At 47.1% G+C, this 21,561-nt stretch overlaps 1 protein-coding gene across 3 annotated transcripts in view; it reads right to left on the bottom strand.

Moving 5' to 3' along the window:
• The window catches only part of LOC144509744 (ATP-dependent translocase ABCB1-like), a 106,179-nt gene extending 86,365 nt beyond the window's left edge, over positions 1 to 19,814 (bottom strand). Inside the window, exons 1-4 of one of the 3 annotated variants that reach the window (XM_078238543.1) lie at positions 19,643 to 19,814; positions 11,202 to 11,305; positions 4,953 to 5,010; positions 2,021 to 2,171 (exon numbers count right to left, since the gene is read on the bottom strand). In XM_078238543.1, the coding sequence (XP_078094669.1) occupies positions 2,021 to 2,171; positions 4,953 to 5,010; positions 11,202 to 11,305; positions 19,643 to 19,693 (364 nt within the window). In that variant the 5' untranslated portion in view covers positions 19,694 to 19,814. Of the gene's footprint in view, positions 1 to 2,020; positions 2,172 to 4,952; positions 5,011 to 11,201; positions 11,306 to 12,352; positions 12,649 to 19,642 lie in introns of those variants that run through there. The other 2 variants (XM_078238528.1, XM_078238536.1) reach the window with 2 other exon arrangements.
• Between the last annotated feature and the right edge of the window lie 1,747 nt (positions 19,815 to 21,561).

The following is a 21,561-nucleotide window of genomic DNA, read 5'->3' as shown; positions in this document are numbered from 1 at the left end:
TTCTTCTGTGGTCATCAAGTCCTGAAAGTGACACATTCAACACTGTGATTTTAAACTGACCGCCAGATTAAAGCATAGGAAGAGTTCAGAACAGGAAAGACTCATTAAACGTGTCCTCGTTTGATAGACTAATCCTACCTACCCAGAATATCGCTCCCCTCCTCAGAAATTATCCAATAGTCTATCAGATTTGATTTTGCCGCCCACTTTGATACTTTTTCTCAATAACTTATTCACAGAACTATTGCTCATTAGGTGAACAAATGTCTCAGCTAAATTCCATTCTCATTCTCAGCCTGTGATCCCTGAATATTTATATTTACCATTGCAATCAACAACTTATCTGTTTAAACTGATCAAAACAATAAGTTACTGCATGCTGCAGCCAAGCATTTGTAACCTTTGCTTTGGGTTTTTCAACATCAGTGCTTAGTTCCCTTCAATTTATTCAACTGTTTTCAGGAACAAAATAGACAGTATTATATGGAAACATGCACTGGTGCAAAGCAATATCATGGAGGGTGATTCTCCCATTGCGACCCGCAAATTTTCTGGTGGGTCTGGTCGGGGGAGTCACGTGTTGGCCATTTTGCGGGATTCGCGCATGTGTTCCTGACGCATGCACGTCTCCCAGAGCCAGGGAACAGTCGTAGTTGGGAACACACTGGAAACAGGTGGGAAGAGAGCTAATTTATTTGAATCAGTTTTTAATATATTTTAAATGTAGTTTACATGTGATTATTTGGCCCGGCAAGTTCCATGCCGGGCCCGATAGCATCTCCCACCCCGCCAGGAGTACTTCATTCCGGCGGGGTTTAGAGTAGCTCCCCACATTTGGGGAACTAGCGGGAGACCCCACTGGAGTGAAGGGGGGGCAATCAGGGCCTCCCAAGGGGTCAGGTGGCAGGCGGGTGATGCCTCCTGGGCATGGGCAGCCTGGCAGTGCCAGGCTGTGCCCCTGGCTGAGTGCGGAGATTCAGGTCTGAAGCTGCACTGAAAAAACAGTTATGATCTAGACCAGTTTTCTCACCAATTCAGCACTTTTGGGAGAATCGTCCCCATAGTTTCTCAGTGTCGACTTGGTGTACTGTGAAACAGGCTTGTGCATGAGATCAATTTAAATAAACTGAAGATAGTTGGTTGCAAGGTTTAAATCATCAAGTGGGGTTAGGTGTAAATGTAAGCAGTTGAAATGGGGAAAATCAAAGTTAAGATGGGACAGCATGAGTAAAAATTTCCATTAGGAGATAAGTTTAGCCATTGTATTTCAAAAGAAAAATTTACAACTGGCAAAGATTATAAATGAATAAAGCAAAGTATTAAATTTATATTTACCTAAAACTAGTAATCATGAAAAGAACATGAAAGATTTTTATGTTCTGGGAAAGGCAACTTCCAAAGGAGTTTACGAACAATGGTTTTAAAGATGAAAGAGAAAAGATGTATTTAAGGAGATGGAAAGCTGAGAGAGTAGAGAGTATCCATGTGATAACCTGAAGAATGTGCTGCATTTAGAGAGAGCTGTGAAAAAAGCAAAGTGAGCTTCAGCAACCATCAGAAAAGTGTTTGTTTGTTCAAGAAAGCAAAGTTTGTTGCAAGCTTTGGATTTCCTTTATCGAGTGAGAGAATAAGTTGCTTCACGAAATACCTCCTCCATTGCTGCAGTGGATGTCTTGTGGTAATATTACTGGAATTTTCGATAGGGACTGTTGGTTATGAGTTTAACTAAGAAGGATTATTTTGGGAAATGTTTCTAGGACTGCTTTGAACTGTAAAAGTAACCTTGTGTGTTTTAAGTTTTATTTTCTTTTTGTTAATGATTGTTTTAATTTAATGCTCAAAATCTCCAAGAGCGCTCCTGATTTCAGTACACATAATTTCCCGTGATAACATATAAATTGCAAATTGTTGTGATAGCTTGTTCAAGTTTCCCTTTGGGATTTGTGCAGTCTGGTAATCACCACCTGACGTATCATAACAGTTATAAAAATGTTTACAAAAAAAAATACATGCTACTTACATGATATATTGGCAGTTTGTGCCTGGCATATAAAGCCATTTGTCATATCACCAAAAACAACTGTCAATAGCGGAAGGCAGATTCCATGAGCCACTGCAGCTATAATTCCAACTATCATCAGCAAAATGTCCAGACTATCTGCAAAACGAAACTAAGAGATGTGGAAAGTAAATGAATTTTTAATTTTCTCATATTCAAGTTTGGGGAAACTGAACAATATTAAATCCCCAAAGATCATTATAGCAAAATATCATGCAAAAAGGATTTCAATACTCTGGTTTCTTACTATTCTATCTCTGAGCTATTTTTATTTAAGTGAATTGCAAATATGAAATAATTGGCAGACAGAGTACAACAAGGTTGTAATTGTGCTATATTGCTAATGTGGTACAAGCACGAGATAAGGTGTTATCTTTTGTTGCCTGGGTCAGAATTTTGATCAGCCCACAGTGAGGAACCCAAGAACAGCAGGATGTTATTTAGACCCTTGAGCCTGTTCCTGCTTTCGTTTTGATTACGGTGAGTCTGAAACTTCGATCTTAGGGTTTCATAAACTTAATATCCTTGCTGTGGTGGAGCCTAAATACATCAGTGAAACCAGCTTCAGAGTACTCGAGCTCTGTTTCGCTAGGGCTTCATAATCTGTTGGTAAACTGGGAGATCTCCTCCTGGCCCCACGGACATCGGACCAACCCCCCTCTTCGTTGGTGGCATGTTCTCCCCTCACACCAAAATAGGTTGCCAGCATTGGGACATCAGGGCCCTCCTAATGGGGCCCCTGGCGGACCTCCAATACACTGCTGAACTTCCTCCCCCCAGCCCCTCCTGCCCCCAGTATAGGCTCCCAGTGCATTGGCACTGTCATTACACCCCGTGCATTGGAACCTCATGCATAGGCACTCGTTATAGCCCCCCTGCTGCAGCCCCCTCCATCATAGACCCCCATCACAGCCCCCACTCAGGCCCTACCCCTACTCAGGCCCCTACCACTTGGCACTACCTCTGGCACAAGTACAGTGCTCAACTGCCGGTATGTTGCGTGGCCATGCCGCCTGGTCACCATTGGTGGAGACCAGTAGTAAATCACACCGGCGTGCCGTCGCTCCGGAGAGGTGGAAAGCATCCAGGAAGGGGTAAGCAGCCATGCCGAACTCCCTCACGAGATGGAAATGCGAGCAATCTGATGCTAATAAACTTCACTACATTTCTGGGCATGAAGCAGTTCGAACCAATAAAAAGAGGCGGGAAGATAGCGATCCAATTTGCGGCAGGCGTGAATCATATTTTTGGCCTCTTGCTATTTTCCTGGCTCGCCGGCTGATCGGCGGGTGTGGTGAAATGGTTTAATCACGCCCAAAATCTTTAACAATCAGCAACATTTTACACACAGGCATGTAGATTGTACCACATGGAAACAATTCATTTGCTCCAAGCTGTCTGTGTTGATGTTGTCGGTTCTGTTCCCATTTCCCTTAATCCCCTTTGAGTGAAGGAAAATCTCTTGATTGTATAAGAAAAAAAATTAAGAGGGGGAGGGGGAGGCGATTCTCCCAAAAGTGCTGAATTGGTAAGAAAACTGTTCTCGATCCTGACTTTTCTTAGTGCAAATTCAGACCTGAATCTCTGCACTCTGTGCAATGCAGGGGTCTCAATCGTGAATATCATTAAAAACCTGGGGGGGTGGGGGGGTGGAGGGGGCTATTGGCACCGGAGTCTGACTGCTCTGGAACTCTGCACATGCGCAGTGGCCCCAATCTGTCAGACTCCCCGATTGCTGGCCAGCCCGGGACCCTCGCAGTGCTGCCCCTCCCGACGCCACCATGGCCAGATCGCGGCCTCCACGACAATTCCTGGGCCAGCTCCAACCCCCACCCTCCCCCCGTCCCGGAGCGCCCCGATCTCCAGGCCCCCCCCGCCCAGCAGTGGCGATCCCCCCACGCCCCCCCCCAACCACATGCAGACCCACCGTTAACCGCCCCCCCCCGCAGAGGCAGACCCCCCAACAGGAGACAGACTCCCCCCCAGCAGAGTATCCCCCCCACCCCAGTCCACCCTGATCGCTGGCCTCCCTCCAGCCCAGACCGATCCCCATGCACAGCGGGACCCCCCACCCCCACAAATGCCCCCTAGGCCCCGCCCACAATAGGCCCTGCCCCCTTGGTACTGCCCAATGCCCGATGGGCAGTGCCAAGGTTTCCCCTGGGCATGGGCACTTTGCCCCCAGGCAGTGCCAAGGGGCACAGGCTGGCACTGCCAGGGTGCCAATGCCCAGGGGGCACCACTCCCCTGCCACCCGACCCCCTGGGGGGCCCCAATTGCCCCCTTCAATCCGGCGGGGTCTCCCCGAACGTGGGGAGCTACTTTAAACCCCGCCGGAGTGAAATAGTCCTGGCGGGGTGGGAGATGCTATCGGGCCCAGCAAGTTCCGCGCCGGGCCCGATAATGACATTTAAAATAGATCAAAAATATATTTAAAACAGATTAAAATCACTTACCTCTCTTCCCGCCATTTTCCAGCGCGATCCCGACTGCGCCTGTTCTCTGGCTCTGGGAGACGTGCATGCATCGGGAACGCATGCGCGAATCCTGCGAAATGGCCAACACGCTCATCTCCCGACCCAACCCGACCCGCCAGAAAATTTGCGAGTCGCGATGGGAGAATCGCCCCCTAGATTTCATCAAATTCCTTTTCAAATACATGCTCAAATAACAGTGGGACACTAACATTGAGAAAAACATGCTGTCCTTGAAGATTAGACCAAATATTGCACATCATCACATTAAGCATTTGTACACCAATATTCATACAGCATTGTCTCCACATAGCCTCACAGTAAGAGTTAATAGTTCACTAAATTTGAATCAGTTTTATTCTGTGTTCTAACCTGAAACTGCAGAACAGTGAAATTGTCTTTCAGAGAAACATACATACCATCTGTAGAGCACCAACTGATTGTACTTTTTCAACTTCCTTTTCATCTTTACGTTGCCTAAAAAAATAATGGTGAAAGACTTTGAAATATAACAGTCCTATGACTCCACTCACTCTTCCAGCTGCTGCATGAAGCAATGTTTTCATTTCTCAGGAGGCGATGACACGAACAAAGGGGTCTATCTGAGAAGATGGGATAAGATCACTTCAGGGGTATTATTGTGGGATGCAAATCATATGCAACATGCACAGAGCGGCATGGTGGCACAGTGGTTAGCATTAATTGCTGCCTCACCGCACCAGGGACCCAGGTTCAATTCCGGCCTTCGGTGACTGTGTGGAGTTTGCATGTACTCCCTGTGTCTGCGTGGGTTTCCTCCCACACTCCAAAGATGTGCAGGTTAGGTTGATTGGCCATGCTCAATTGCCCCTTAGGGGGATTAACAGGGTGACTATGTGGGGTTAAGGCCTGGGTGGGATTGTTGTTGGTGCAGCTTGAGGCTGAATGCCTCCTTCTGCACTGTAGGGATTCTATTCTGTGATTCCATAGTCCACAACTTACTGACTTTTAATCAAAGGTAAAACTAGGTGAGCTTGGAACTGTTGCTTTGTGCTGGTTGTGAGTGGAGTGTAAAGCAGGCTGCTGACTCACGGGCCACAATTCACCTGAATCGGTTGTAAGTGCCCAAGCCAGCAGGAAAACTGGAGTTTTTCCTGTTGGCGTTAGCATCACCGATCTGATTGATACAAATTTATGCATCGTGAGAAACAGCATTTCAGAGATCAGCACACCATTTTTAAAAGGCATCCAGATCTCAGCATTCAGACAGAGGCCCCTCTCCCTCCACCCAACAACAGAAAAGGTGAACCTCCCCAACCCCTCAGTATAGAGGGGGACCCCCCCCCCCCCCCCCCCCCGCCATCAACAAGAGAACGTGAAGGTTCTACAGTTAAATAAAGGTAATTACAGGCGCATGAGGGAGGAACTGACAAAAATCGACTGGAAGCAGAGCCTAGTGGGAAAGACAGTAGAACAGCAATGGCAGGAGTTTCTGGGAGTAATTGAGGACACAGTGCAGAGGTTCATCCCAAACAAAAGAAAGGTTATCAGAGGGGGGATTAGGCAGCCATGGCTGACAAAGGAAGTCAGGGAATGCATCAAGGCAAAAGAGAGAGCCTATAATGTGGCAAAGAGTAGTGGGAAGTCAGAAGATTGGGAAGGCTATAAAAACAAACAGAGGATAACAAAGAGAGAAATAAGGAAGGAGAGGATCAAATATGAAGGTAGGCTAGCCAGTAACATTAGGAATGATAGTAAAAGTTTCTTTAAATACATTAAAAACAAACGGGAGGCAAAAGTAGACATTGGGCCGCTCCAAAATGATGCTGGTAATCTAGTGATGGGAGACAAGGAAATAGCTGAGGAACTTAATAAGTACTTTGCGTCAGTCTTCACAGTAGAAGACATGAGTAATATCCCAACAATTCAGGAAAGTCAGGGGGCAGAGTTGAATATGGTTGCCATCACAAAGGAGAAAGTGCTAGAGAAACTAAAAGGTCTGAAAATTGATAAATCTCCGGGCCCAGATGGGCTACATCCTAGACTTCTAAAGGAGATAGCTGAAGAAATAGTGGAGGCGTTAGTTATGATCTTTCAAAAGTCACTGGAGTCAGGGAAAGTCCCAGAGGATTGGAAAATCGCTGTTGTAACCTCACTGTTCAAGAAGGGAACAAGAAAAAAGATGGAAAATTATAGGCCAATTAGCCTAACCTCAGTTGTTGGCAAAATTCTAGAATCCATCGTTAAGGATGAGATTTCTAAATTCTTGGAAGTGCAGGGTCGGATTAGGACAAGTCAGCATGGATTTAGTAAGGGGAGGTCGTGCCTGACAAACCTGTTAGAGTTCTTTGAAGAGATAACAAATAGGTTAGACCAAGGAGAGCCAATGGATGTTATCTATCTTGACTTCCAAAAGGCCTTTGACAAGGTGCCTCACGGGAGACTGCTGAGTAAAATAAGGGCCCATGGTATTCGAGGCAAGGTACTAACATGGATTGACGATTGGCTGTCAGACAGAAGGCAGAGAGTTGGGATAAAAGGTTCTTTCTCAGAATGGCAACCGGTGACAAGTGGTGTCCCGCAGGGTTCAGTGTTGGGGCCACAGCTGTTCTCTTTATATATTAACGATCTAGATGACGGGACTGGGGGCATTCTGGCCAAGTTTGCCGATGATACAAAGATAGGTGGAGGGGCAGGTAGTATTGAGGAGGTGGGGAGGCTGCAGAAAGATTTAGACAGTTTAGGAGAGTGGTCCAAGAAGTGGCTGATGAAATTCAACGTGGGCAAGTGCGAGGTCTTGCACTTTGGAAAAAAGAATAGAGGCATGGACTATTTTCTAAACGGTGACAAAATTCATAATGCTAAAGTGCAAAGGGACTTGGGAGTCCTAGTCCAGGATTCTCTAAAGGTAAACTTGCAGGTTGAGTCCGTAATTAAGAAAGCAAATGTAATGTTGTCATTTATCTCAAGAGGCTTGGAATACAAAAGCAGGGATGTACTTCTGAGGCTTTATAAAGCACTGGTTAGGCCCCATTTGGAGTACTGTGAGCAATTTTGGGCCCTCCACCTCAGGAAGGACATACTGGCACTGGAGCGGGTCCAGCGGAGATTCACACGGATGATCCCAGGAATGGTAGGCCTGACATACGATGAACGTCTGAGGATCGTGGGATTATATTCATTGGAGTTTAGGAGGTTGAGGGGAGATCTGATAGAAACTTACAAGATAATGAACGGCTTAGATAGGATGGACGTAGGGAAGTTGTTTCCATTAGCAGGGGAGACTAGGACGCGGGGGCACAGCCTTAGAATAAAAGGGAGTCACTTTAGAACAGAGATGAGGAGAAATTTCTTCAGCCAGAGAGTGGTAGGTCTGTGGAATTCATTGCCACAGAGAGCTGTGGAGGCCGAGACGTTGAGCGTCTTCAAGACAGAAATTGATAAATTCTTGATTTCTCGAGGAATTAAGGGCTATGGGGAGAGAGCGGGTAAATGGAGTTGAAATCAACCATGATTGAATGGTGGAGTGGACTCGATGGGCCGAATGGCCTTACTTCCGCTCCTATGTCTTATGGTCTTATGGTCTTAACCCCAACATCATGCAGGCATGAGGGTGGCCTAACACTGCCCCCCTCCATCAGACAAATGCTTCAATATAGAATCCCCTCAAGCCTTGCCCCCCCAGGCCTCTCCCAGGTCCTCTACCCAGGCCATCCCCCCCCAGGCCCCTACCACATCCCACCCTCAAGGTCCCACCCTTTGGCAGTGTCAACCTTGCATTGCCCCCCTCGGACGAGCACGCTGGCAGTTACATCCTGATCACACTGGATTTCAACGGGATGCTCAAGGAGGCATGTGCCCCTCAGCTGTTGCCAGGCTGAAGGGGGAGGGTCCCCAAGGGGGCTGGGGTTAGGAGAGGTCTCAGGCTGGGGGCAAGGGCTTGATCTTGGGATTCTCTGCCAAGATGGGGATGTCGTGGCTTGACTGCCCCCTCGAGCCCTGATGTGGAGATGCCGGCGTTGGACTGGGGTAAACACAGTAAGAAGTCTCCCAACACCAGGTTAAAGTCCAACAGGTTTATTTGGTAGTAAAAGCCACAAGCTTTCGGAACAGGCTGTTCCTTCGTCAGGTGGGTGGGAGTTCTGATCACAAACAAGGCACAAAGACACAAACTCAATTAACATGAATAATGATTGGAGTGTGAGTCTTCACAGCTAATCAAGTCTTAAAGGTACAGACAATGAGAGTGGAGGGAGCATTAAGCACAGGTTAAAGAGATGTGTATTGTCTCCAGACAGGACAGCTAGTGAGATTTTGCACATTCAGGCAAGTTGTGGGGGTTACAGATAGTGTGACATGAACCCAATATCCCAGTTGAGGCCGTCCTCATGTGTGCGGAACCTGGCTATCAGTTTCTGCTCAGCGACTCTGCGCTGTCGTGTGTCGTGAAGGCCGCCTTGGAGAACGCTTACCCGAATATCAGAGGCCGAATGCCCGTGACCGCTGAAGTGCTCCCCAACAGGAAGAGAACAGTCTTGCCTGGTGATTGTCGAGCGGTGTTCATTCATCCGTTGTCGTTGCAGAGTCACTGAGCAGAGACTGATAGCCAGGTTCCGCACACAGGAGGACGGCCTCAACCAGGATATTGTGTTCATGTCACACTATCTGTAACCCCCACAACTTGCCTGGATGTGCAAAATCACACAAGCTGTCCTGTCTGGAGACAATACACATCTCTTTAACCTGTGCTTAGTGCTCCCTCCACTCACATTGTCTGTACCTTTAAGACTTGATTAGCTGTGAAGACTCACATTCCAATCATTATTCATGTAAATTGAGTTTGTGTCTTTTTGCCCTGTTTGTGATCAGAACTCCCACTCACCTGACGAAGGAACAGCCTGTTCCGAAAGCTAGTGACTTTTGCTCCCAAATAACCCTCTAGCCCTGGCAGACCTGAAGATCACCCCTGGCATGGTGATTTCAGGGAGCCCTGTGATCAATTTCTGTATCTGTTCTGTCAGCTGTGCAAATTCTGAAGTAGCCAGGACACTTTAACCTCCATGCCACACGCCGCCCCCCCCCCCCCCCCCCCCCCTGTCACCTGGCAGGATCTTAAATCATTGTGGCGCTCTATTCTGCAGCAGAGATTTTTCTTCCTCCCTGTCAGAAGCTGCAGGTGAGAGCAAACCCCTTTGAAGTCCTCTGACAGAGATGTCAATTTCACCTCTGGGGTCGGCGAGGAGGGGTGGTTCCAGTCTCCCAGCTGTGCACTCAGCCCTAATGTACACACACAGCTTTGATTTGAAGTTGCTGAGGCTTCCCAGCAAGCTGAAATGGTTGAAACCCTCTACATTGCACTTGAAGCCCTTGATCTGTAACAAGTTCAACCTGCAGTGCCTCGTAAAAAGTTCAGCTGTCAGCTCAATGGATTTTTACCATCCTCCAGCCACTGGTGTTTATTTTTATTTCCCTTCATAGTTGACTGCACCTCAAGTACCCCCTTGATCCTGACCACAATTTACACAAAGTCTAATCCTAATTGACAGCCTATGGTTTCACTTCCTCTTTTGCAAACCACTCCCCTTGACGCCAGCCTGAGGCTACCCAACCCCCAGGACGCTTGAGGGACCCTTTCCCATGGGGCCCAAGGTGCCAGCTCTGAGTTTCAGGGTGCTAGGGGACATTGCACTGTTGGTACTGCCAAGATGCTTGGTCTGAAGGAAGGTTGAGTTGGAGGTCTGAGGGGAGAGGGGGCTCCGAGAGGAGAGAGGGGCTGGATGGGAGGTCAGAGGGGAATGGGGCTGATGAGAGTCTAAGGGGGAAAGGGAGTTGAGTTGGGGGGTGATGATCGGGTCATCCTCATGCCTGCGTGGTGTGGGAGGGGGGGAAGATTCTCATTATTGGTGGATGAGGAGACGATGCCCCTCTTTGCTGAGGGTTTAGTGGTGCTCCCCAGATCAGTGTAGGGACTACTATTTATGCTTCTGTGGAAGTGGGGGGGGGGGGGGGGGGGGCAGTGGGGGGGGGGGGGGGTTCCCCAAGCACAGGGATCAGGTTGCCCTTTTACAATGACAGCCTGGTCTTGGAACAGCGGGGCTGGCCGGTGGGTTGCCCAATATAAGTAAATTAGCATCTATTTTTTGGGAGAATCCCACCATTTCAGTGCTGCTAACACCAGTGGGAAACCTGGAGGGTTTCCTGCTGGCGTGGACTTAGTCTCAATTCGGGTGCATCGCGGCCAATTACATTATACCTCATTCCCAGCAGGGAGACATGTTGAAAGGATGTCTGGGATTTTCCAGACCCGTCATGGTGGGACCCATTCCACAGGAGACCAGGGGCCCAGCTAAAAGTTCATTGACTTTTGGCAAGACTGGACATTCTTGATGGTGGGCAGGGCTGGAAAATCCCACCTAATGGTTTGAAGACTCAACGCTACAGTATCATACAATTCCTGTACGTCTGCCAACAACCCCTTTGAATTTTTCCTGTTGGGAGTATGCGATCACAGAGTCAGCCCATCCAGTAGGAGATGCCTGAATAATTGTGGTGTTATCAGTCAACACTTAAGAATTTAGTTCAGTGACTGATGTGATGTTGATATTTTATTGTCAAGTGACACCAAATCATTATTTTACATGGTGTTGAATTTTATTGTAGAGTTTTATTGAAAATAACCCACCACTTACTTTTGTCTATTGCTCTTCTTGGGATCTTCAATGGGCTTTTCCTTATATTTTGCTTCGCTCAAATTATCATTTCTCAAATCTGTGCCCTCTGGTTGCATTGTTAACTGAAATAATAACATAACTGCATAAGTTTTGCTTCAGTGAAAAATTCAGGTTCTTTAAAATATTCAAATTATTCAAAATTAAAAAAATTAAGCATGCGGTTCCTTAGATATTGGCCGGAATTCTCAGACCTCACCTGCGGCCGGGATTATCCGGTTCCGCTACTGTGAATGGAGATTTTGCTGAGAGCTAAATCCTCCATTCCGCTAAATCCTCCATTCCGCTAAATCCTCCATTCCGCTAAATCCTCCATTCTCCCTGGCAGCAGTCGCAGGACGAGCGAGATCGGAGAATTCCAGCCATGTTCAAATCACTGACATGCCATATTCCAGTTATTGCTATACTCTTCAATGTAATATCTTTCTACCTGCCATACTTATCTGTTTCTTTAAGTAAAATGAAGGGCTGGTTTTTCTTTAGCTCGTAAAATAGCAACACATTAACGGTTTCCTGCATTGTCAACTCACAAATCGACCAGAAAGTTGAGGGATCCACTGTGAGTTACAGATCAATTTGTGCTGCTTTGCTGTTTTCATCATACAAACAGTAACTAGTCCTGAACCGCACATTAAATTCACATTAAATATGCTGTAGGGAGTTAGGGCTGGAACATTTTTGCTGACATGATATTGTTCGTGCAATTACCATCAACCTCTCTAACCTAGAGAGAGAACAATTTAAAATGTCCAATTTCATTACTACATGAAGTCAATTGTTGATTTTAAAAATGCCAAACTTTGATTTTTATTATTGTTTTTCATTTCCCTTTCTTTTCTCTTTTTCTTTTAATCGTTCACTCATCGTTTTTCCCTTTTTTTATTTCTGCATCATTAAGGAGATATATTGTTGGTACTGCAATAATTGAGGTCCCAGATGCCCTGTTGCCCTTGCTGCCCCATTATCAGCTCACCAAGCTAGGATGCAACAAATCTTCCAGCAAGGAAATGTCTAAACGCACCCGTGCTACAAGACGCCCTACCCCAGCGGTAAAATGTCATGTGTAACCGTGCGGGTTACAACGAAAAGCAACAAATCCATTACATACTAACCTGCTGTGTCCCACAGGTGGCTGTTTGCACTTCAGACTTATCTAGAGAACAGATAGCTTCTCCTTTTGAACTTCGATATGTACCTGCGACGCCTCCAGATTTGCAAATTACTCATTGTCATATTATCCAAATAAGTGCAGCTGTTTTTCTCATGATAGTCCCAAGGCAAATTCAACCAGTAATATTGTACTACAACTTGATTTATTTAAAATGAGAAATCAATGCCAGAGGCCAAGGCCCTCAACGTAGAACACTGCCAAAACTGAAAAGAACAAAGAACAAAGAACAGTACAGCACAGGAAACAGGCCCTTTGGCCCTCCAAGCCTGTACCGCTCCTTGGTCCAAGTATAAGTATAAAGTATAAATGATAAGGTGAAATAAATCAAGGAGCAATAATTATTTGCTGCCAAATTTAATTCTGAAGGGATTCCAGAAATCAGTAGGAGAAAGGATGGAAATGGCAAGTGAACAAGGAATTGTCTGTCTGCCCAGGAGTGTAAAAGTACTTGCGGACTCAGATTTAATCCCCCCAATATTAATTAACCTACAAAGGCCAATTCAATCTGAAAGAACAATTTACATTTAATAGCACTTCTAATCTACCAAGGTGTCTATAGGTGTTTCACAGTTCACTATGCACCTGAATAAAGAGTGCTGGAACACAGAAATAAGGGTAGATATTCAGCCCATGGAGCCTGCCCTGCCTGTTCTGCAGGCTGCTCTTCCGCAGGGGTCAGGATTCTGTTCCTGGCGTATTGCCCTCTATCTTTGCCCATTCCCTGGTTTCATGCACTGTAAATGTGTTGGGTTCCTGAAACACTGACAACAGGGACTTGCAACAGACAGTAGTTTAATCACTAGCTGAGCAGCTACTCCATGCTGCACTTTGCCTGTGCTCCCTGGCAAAACTCCCACACTCACGACTCTTGACCTTTTTTGTAGCCGCATCATCACATCATCATGTGACCACTCAGTCTGCACCTTCCCCATTTAGTTGGGCAACTGGTGGCATGAGATGTAACAGTGTGTGTGAATGGAAACTGTGTACAGACCATTTTATAACATACAAATTAAATAGGCTAACAATACATAACTATTTACATATGGCGAGGCACAGTTAAGTTGTTGCAGCTGGTGCACAGCCCATTATCTCTCCTTCCCCCTGCCCTCCCCCCTCCCCCACTCTGCCCCATAATTTTCTGTTGTAGAAAGAGAAGATTTATAGGCCAGTTCTAGACTGGATTGTAATATATTCTTGGAACTTTGTGTTTAGTTTGATCACATGCCCATAGCGTGTGGTTATGTGGGTAGTTGTTCAGTAGTTTTTCTCAGGCTGGTGTCCTCAGTGTGGATGACCTTAGGTATTCCGTCAATATGTTTGGTGGGTGCAGGGCTCACTGCACTGGCCTCTGGAGGAGTCTGCATGTCCACTGATGTAGGGGGTCTATGTTGTAAGTGGATGACTGGAGGGCTGTAGCATCCATTAGTGCTGGTTCCAAAACCTGGAGGAAGTGACGGCGACTGCCTATGCAGTGGGCACCATTGAGGCCACCATGTAACTGTTCGGTTGTGGGACATTGCTGTGTCCAACGCCAACTTGTCATGACCACGTGCAGACTGAAACCTGACTATTTGACCTGGTGTTACAGGACCGAGTCTGGCATCTCGATCATAGTGCACTTTGCTTCTCAAGCAGCATTGCATGAGGACATCATTGACATTAGTTTAAGTTTGGGCTGCAGCAGAGCCTTGGTAGTAGGAATCGTGGTCCTGGTGTGCCTGGAAAAGAGTCATTGTGCTGACGAGGGCAGGCTCTGTCGTGGTAGATTTCACAGGCTGAGGAGTGCAGCATTGTAGTCTGTGTGATCCAGGCACATTTCTCTCGAAGATGTTTAGCTGAGTGTACCACCCATTCCACCAGACCGTTTGACTGTGGGTACTGGGGGATGCTTGTGATATGCTCAAAGTCACACATGTGCAATATTTTGAACTTCAGTGGAGACAAATTGCAAGTGTTGTCTGTCACGAGTCTCCGTGGAATGCCGTGTGTGGTGAAACGTCTCTTGAGCTTGATGATGACTAGTTACTTGTGATGTTTGGCAGCTAGCGGAGCTCAAACAACTTGGAATACAAATCAAATCAGACTAATTGTTGTTTACCGTTCCTTTGGAAGACATCAGCTACTGTGAATGACCATGGGAAGTCCAGGATCTCGTGCAAATGCAACGTTTCTTTTATTTGATGTGACTTGAGTGCATTCTGGAAACTTCCCTTTCCATGCCTGCATACATGGAGAGCCAGTATGCCCTGTATCTTAACTTAGAAACTTAGAAACCCTACAGTGCAGAAAGAGGCCATCTGGCCCATCGAGTCTGCACCGACCACAATCCCACCCAGACCCTACCCCCATATCCCTCCATATTTACCCGCTGATCCCTCTAACCTACGTATCTCATTGTATCTTTAAGAAAGGTTTTTCTTTAAAAACATGATTTCTGCAGCTCACAGCTTCAGTGATGTCATTGTTGCCGGGCTTGACTGGAAATGTCCTTTTATTGCTACTTAAGTGGCTTAAATGGGATTGTTTGTGTTTACTCTGGGATTAGTTTTATGATCCTGTATTGTCAGGAGGACGGTTATGTATTTTCAGACAGTTTTATTTCAGTTTCAGTTTGGAGCTGCAGGTTTGAGTTTTAGTTTTAGAAGGGACAGCAAGCTAAAAATAAATGCTTTCCCTCTCTCCCTGTTGTTTTGAAAATTCTGTTGGTTCGCTGAAAACAAGATCTTGTTTTCCTGAAGGGTGAAAATCTGCTGTTTTTGGGGGCTGGACCAGAGTCTGTCTGGTGTTTTGGGAAGCTGCCTCATCTTCAAACTCTTCACAGTGAATCAAGAGAACTGCAGACTTCAACCAAAGGACTCAATTTCCATTATCACGTGAGCAGTGGACTTTGCTGTATTGAACCTGTTTAAAGGGCTGTTTATGGAGGTTGGTTTGATTAGGACACATTAGATATCTTTGCTAAGGGTTATACATTATAGTGGTTGATTTGTTTCTTGTTTATAATTGGTAAAAGTTCTTGCTAATTTTCTTACTTTACATGTTAATATAATCTTAAATCAACATTGTTTGATAAAAGCTCTATGAATGGAGCAACCAGATACAGTGCCAAGGAATCACAATACTGGCTCTCCATGTACGCAGGCATGGAAAGGAAAGTTTCCAGATGTGCACCGTGCAATGCACTCAAGCCACATCAAGCAAAAGAAATGTTGTATTTGCACGAGGTCTTGGACTTCCCATGGTCATTCACATGGATCTAATGTGTTCCATTAAACCAACCTTTTTACCTTTAGTCTTGCTTTGCTGCAAATCATGTTGTGGGTGCTGAAGATCTCACTGTTTTCTGTGACAGTATTGACACTCTCACAATAGAATGTTGTTCCACCTAACACCCCCTGTAAGGACTCCATTCCACTCTCCCAGCTCCTCCTTCTCTGTCACGTTTGTTCCGGTGAAGATAGCTTCCACAGCATTTCTCAGTTGTCTCTTTTTTTTCAGGATTCCCTCTACTGTTGTTGACACGGCCCTCAACTGTGTCCGCCATATTTCCTGCACATCTCACCTCAACCCTTCCCCTCCCTCTCAGAAACAGGATAGGGATCCCCTTGTTCACCTTACACCCCACCAGCCTTATTCAATGGATCATTTTCTGCTATTTCTGCTACCTCTTGCATGACGCCTCCACTAAATACATCTTCCCTTCCCCTCTCCTTATCAGCATTTCGAAGGGACCATTCTTTCTGTGATACCCTAGTCCATTCCACAGTCACTTCTAACATCCCACCCCCTCCCCAGGCACCTTTCTATGTAAATGCTTTTATTTACTCTTTCCTTCCTGCCCAAGACCTTAAACACTTAAAAACATACATATGAATTAGGGGCCGGAGCAAGCCACTCGGCCCCTCAAGCCTGCTCCTCCATTCAATAAGATCGTGGCTGATCTGATTGTAACCTCAACCCCACATTTTTGCCCACTTTTTCCAGGTAAGCAGAGATTTTCCTGTACTTATCAATCTAGTTTACTGTATTTGCTGCTCACAATGTGGCCTTCTCTACACTGGGGAGACTAAAAGCAGATTGGGTGAGCATTCTGCAGGACACCTCCAGTTAGTCCTCAGACAATGACCCTGAGCTTCCACAGGCCTATCATTTTAATTCTCCACCTTGCTCTCATGCTGACATCTGTTTTCAGCCGACTTCACTGTTCCAGTGCCTGTGAGCTTGAGGAACAGCATCTCATCTTTCAGTTAGGCACTTTACAGCCTTCCAGACTCCAGATTGAGTTCAGCAATTTCAGACTTATTTGTTTCCTTTTCTTTGCTTGTGTCATTTTTCTCTCTTATTTTTGCTTCCAGTCAGTAAGTACATCTGCTCTGGGCACATCTTTTGTTTCTTTGTTTCTATTTTTTCCCCATCACCATTCTCTTTGACCCTGCAAGACATTCAGCCTGTCACCCTGTCACGACCTTCCTGCTGTCCTTCTCTTGCTCAAAACCTATTACATCTCTTAACTTCCTGCTAAAGGTCACGACCCAGAACGTTAACTTTGTTTCTCTCTCCGCTGACGCTGCTGTAACCTGCTGCATATTTCCAGCACTTTCTATTTTTAATTACGCAGGGTTTCAGCAAAGAGGGACTCAGTTCATGATGTCTGTGCCAACTCGGTTAGAGCAATCCGCATTGAATCCTGCTGGCCCACTCTCCTCCCATATATCGCTCTGTTTCAAATTTTCCTGAACAAATTCAAATGGTCGCGGCCTGGAATACTGTAGCAAAGCATTTTCATAGAATCATAGAATCTCTACAGTGCAGAAAGAGGCCATTCAGCCATTCCAGTCTGCACTAACAACAATCCCACCCAGGCCCCATCCCCGTAACCCCACGTATTTACCCTGCTAATCCCCTGACACTAAAGGCCAATTTAGCATGGTCAATCAAACTAACATGCAGATCTTTGGTCTGTGGGAGGAAACCGGAGCACCCGGAGGAAACCCACGCAGACACGGGGAGAATGTGGAAACTCCACACAGTCACCCAAGGCTGGAATTGTACTCAGGTCCCTGGCGCTGAGAAGCAGCAGTGCTAACCACTGTGCTGCCCAATCCAATGCATGACCTCAAAACTTCTTTTGACCTGAACTGCAACAACTGAACAGGAACAATAACTTGAATTTTTATATAGCAGGTTTAACCTAATAAAACATTCCAAAGTGCTTACAGAGGCAGCATAAAACAAAATATGACACTGAGTCACATTAGAGAACATGAGGGCTGCTTAGTCAAAGAGGTAGGTATTAAGAAGCACCAGAAAGGAGGAGAGGAAGGTTCAAAGGGTTAGAGATGGATTTCAAGAGCTTCGAGCTCAGACAACTGATGGCAAGACCACCAACGCTGGAGTGAATAGTGATGCCCATGAAGCCAGAATTAGATGAACACAATTATCAATGTCCAACACTTTCCCCAAGACTCGACACTCACTCCTTGAGACCCAAACCGCCCCCCCAACATCCCCCCCCTTCCCCCCCCCCCCACTGAGACCCATCAGCCCCACATATACCCAGGACCAGCTGACCTGATCTGACATCCCCCACCCCCCCTCTCCCCACACCCAGCCTGAGGCTAGACTATCCACCCCCCAAATGGTTCCCGAGGGCTGCATTCCTCTCCCCGAGGCCTGACCTCCTCCCCCCTGACAGCCTTTCCCAAGGTCCAGCAGCCCCCCCACCTGAGGACCAGCCGACTTGACCCAACAATGCAACCATCCCCCTTCCCCAAATGGCCCCGCGGGGTCTGGCAAACCCCTCCTCAGTACCTCTGCCAAGGTCAGCCGAGAGCATCAACAAATAGGTGAGGGTGCTGTTGAGAAGGTCATAGCAGCAGAAATGTCATGATGAACAGGGGGGCCAAAGCCTAGACGGTTGGGATTTTGGAAGTGCAAATCTAAGTGAATTGGGAGATTGTGTACACACATTTCTTTAGCCTTTTCAATGGAAATAATTCCTGCATCTCAAGTCTTACTTCATAACTGGTTACACATCCCTGACGTCTGGCTTTATAATTGTTTCTATAATGGCTACCGATAACTGAACACAGTATTCCAGCTGCGACATAACCAATTTATTGTTCAAATTTATCATTATTTCTTTACTCTTGAACTCTATTGGCAGAACTTTTTTATCCTGGGACAAAGTGCTGTGGTAGGGGTGGGAACGTGGAGTATTTCGCGCTGTAGAGGCCAATGGGAAGAACAGCCAGGTCATTCGCCCAACTTAATTAACCATCACCCAGGGATATTCCGTAGCAGGGGCATGATGGCCCAATTCCTGTCATCATATCTGGGTGCCATTCTGAAAATATGCCCAACATCACTGACCCACCACTGAAGAAAGACGACGGATCTTCGGAAAAAGACGATGGCTCTCCAATGGTTGGAAGATGAGCCTCCTCCATGACACTGAAGCTGGAAGATCCATAGAATCATAGAATCCTACAGTGTCGAAGGAGGCCATTCAGCCCATCGAGCCTGACCAACAACAATCCCACCCAGGCCCTATCCCCATAATCTCACGTATTTACCCTACAAGTCCCCCTGATACTAAGGAGCAATTTAGCGTGGCCAATCAACCAAACCCGCACATCTTTGGAATGTGGGTGGAAATCGGAACACCTGGAGGAAACAAACGCAGACACAGGGAGAACATGCAAACTCAACACAGATAGTAGGTGCTCCCCCCCCAGCCACTGCTGTGGTGTTCCAGGGTCCAGAGATGCTTGCGGCCTCCATCCCAAACCCCAAAAGCAGCCCCAGGCATTGTTTTGTTGAGTTTCGAATTAGGCACACCATGTTGTTCCAGGTGCGTTCTGTCTATAGCAGATACTAGGTGAGTTGGCATCAAGGGTATAAGGGCCAAGGCTGGTGGGTGGGGTGCATAGGTTGACATCGAGAGGGGATGGCACGCAATGCGCTGTCAGGGATGAGGGATAGAAAGCCTAAACTTAAATGAAACAATTGAGACAAAGTCCTAGAGGACCGCAGGCTGTTTAAAACCCCTGTGACCTCTCTGATCTGCTTCTCGGGGCAGCAGGCCTGACTCTATCCTGCATCTGTGCCTCCCACCAGACAGAAAATTGGGTCTGATGGGTTAGTGCCTAACAAGGTTGGTCTGCCAATTTGTGACATTTCCCAGCTTGAGCTACCCATGACAATGGCATAAATCGGTGCACCATACCTGACAGTGGAGAAGTAGATCTGTGGAAGTAGAAGGGTTATGGAGTGACATCCTCCATCTTGGCTGCCTCCAAACGTTTATCACCTTCCTCAGCCTGCTTCACAATGATATGCTACCTGTAATCTGATCAACAGATCCAGCACAGACTTAGTTCAATTTGGGACTGAGGTCAAGCAAGACAGTGTCTGCACACCGATGCATTTCTCAATCTTCCTTGCTGCAATGCTCCATCTCACCCTCAGCAAGCTCCCTACTGGAGTGGAACTAAACTGCAGAACAAATGGGAATCTGTTCAACTTGCACCACCCACAACGCAGATCCAAGGTCTTCCTATCCTCTATCATTGGACTACAGTATGGCTCCAAGCCATCGTCAACACCTTCACTGAAACGTACGAGAGTATGGACCATATACTCAACATCGATAAGACAGAGATCCTCTACAAACTTCCCTCCACCACACAGCACTGCCCCCCCAGTTATCAAAATCCACCCTAAGGCCTTGGACAATGTGGACCACTTTGATACAATGGGAGCCTACTGTCAACAAGGGCAGACATTGACGATGAGGTTTTGTGTGTCAGCGCAGCTGTCGGTCATCTGAGAAAGAATATGTTTGAAGACCGAGACCGGCACCAAACTCATGGTCTACAGCAAACTAAGGCCAAACGTCGTCAGTGAAAGGCCGTCAGTGGCAACCCGGGTACCTCACCCACCCACTCCTCTAACCACAATCTACCCCACTTGTGACAGAGACTGTAGATCGCACGAGACTTCTCAGGCACCTGAGAACTCATTTTTAGTGTGGAAGCATATCATTCTCGACTCCAAGGGATTGCCTAAGAAGAGGTAAGTGAGAAGGTTTTCGTGCCTTGGCGTGACAAAGAAATGATGAACAGTCAATAAACATGAGTCATGAAGTGATTAAACGTTTCTTATCTCTTTACTTTAAACATTACTTAACTATCATAACCGGAATTAATGATTAACAAATAGTCATAGTATCTTGTGTCACTTACTGCTTTTCAAACATTTATCGTTTAGAATTTCAATGTTCCTGAATCTTTTACCACTTAGAGTCACAGCAGGCGGTTTTACCATCGTGTTACACCCGTTTTGGGGCACAGCATGGTGGGAAATTTGGGCGTAAAGCGCTTAACGCGATGAGCGCCAGTTTTCACGACCAGTGCAATTTTATGAGTGCTGGATTTGCGGCCACCGCACCGGAAATGGGGGAGGGGCAGGTTAATGTATGTATATTTATTTTAATGCTGTTTAACATCTGCTTAGTGAGCCCGGCGCGCAATCGTCCAGGCTCACCCCCTTTTATGACCTCGCCGGGAAAGGTTCTCGCCAGTGAGGAATAGACATGCTCCCCATAAACAGGCAGCAGTTAACTTGGCCTCGCCGGTGGAACCAAAGGCCATAGCGGCCCCCTGGGGAGGCCGAGGGCATGTGGAGAAGTGGCCCTTGGGCACTGTCAGACTGGCAGTGCCACCCTGGCACCTGGGAAATGCCCAGTAGGCATCTGGGCAATGCCCACTGGGCAGTGCCAGGGGTTCAGAGCCAATAGGGGGCAGTAGGGAGAGGGGCTAATGGGGGGAGGGGGCCCACTGCCACTCTGCAGAGATCGGTGGTGGGGGGAGGGAGGGAGAGGGGGCCCGCAGTCACTCTGCAGGGATCGGGGGGTTGTGGGGGAAGAGATGGAGAGGCACCCGCTGCCACTCTGCAGCTATTGGTGGAGGGGTGGGAGGGAGAGCATGTCCAAGGCTACTCTGCAGCTTTTGGTGGGGGGAGGGCGGCGGGTCCACGATTGTTGGGGGGAGGGACGGCCCCTGCCGAACCCCCCCTGATCAGTCTGGCAGGCGGGGGATGGTGGTGGGGGGGGGGGGGGGGGGGGGGGGTGGGGGGGGGGGGGGG

Source organism: Mustelus asterias, chromosome 2, assembly GCF_964213995.1.
Source record: "Mustelus asterias chromosome 2, sMusAst1.hap1.1, whole genome shotgun sequence".
NCBI lineage: Eukaryota > Metazoa > Chordata > Chondrichthyes > Carcharhiniformes > Triakidae > Mustelus > Mustelus asterias.
Note: the sequence above shows the minus strand (reverse complement) of the source record. Positions and strands in the feature narration are given on the sequence as shown.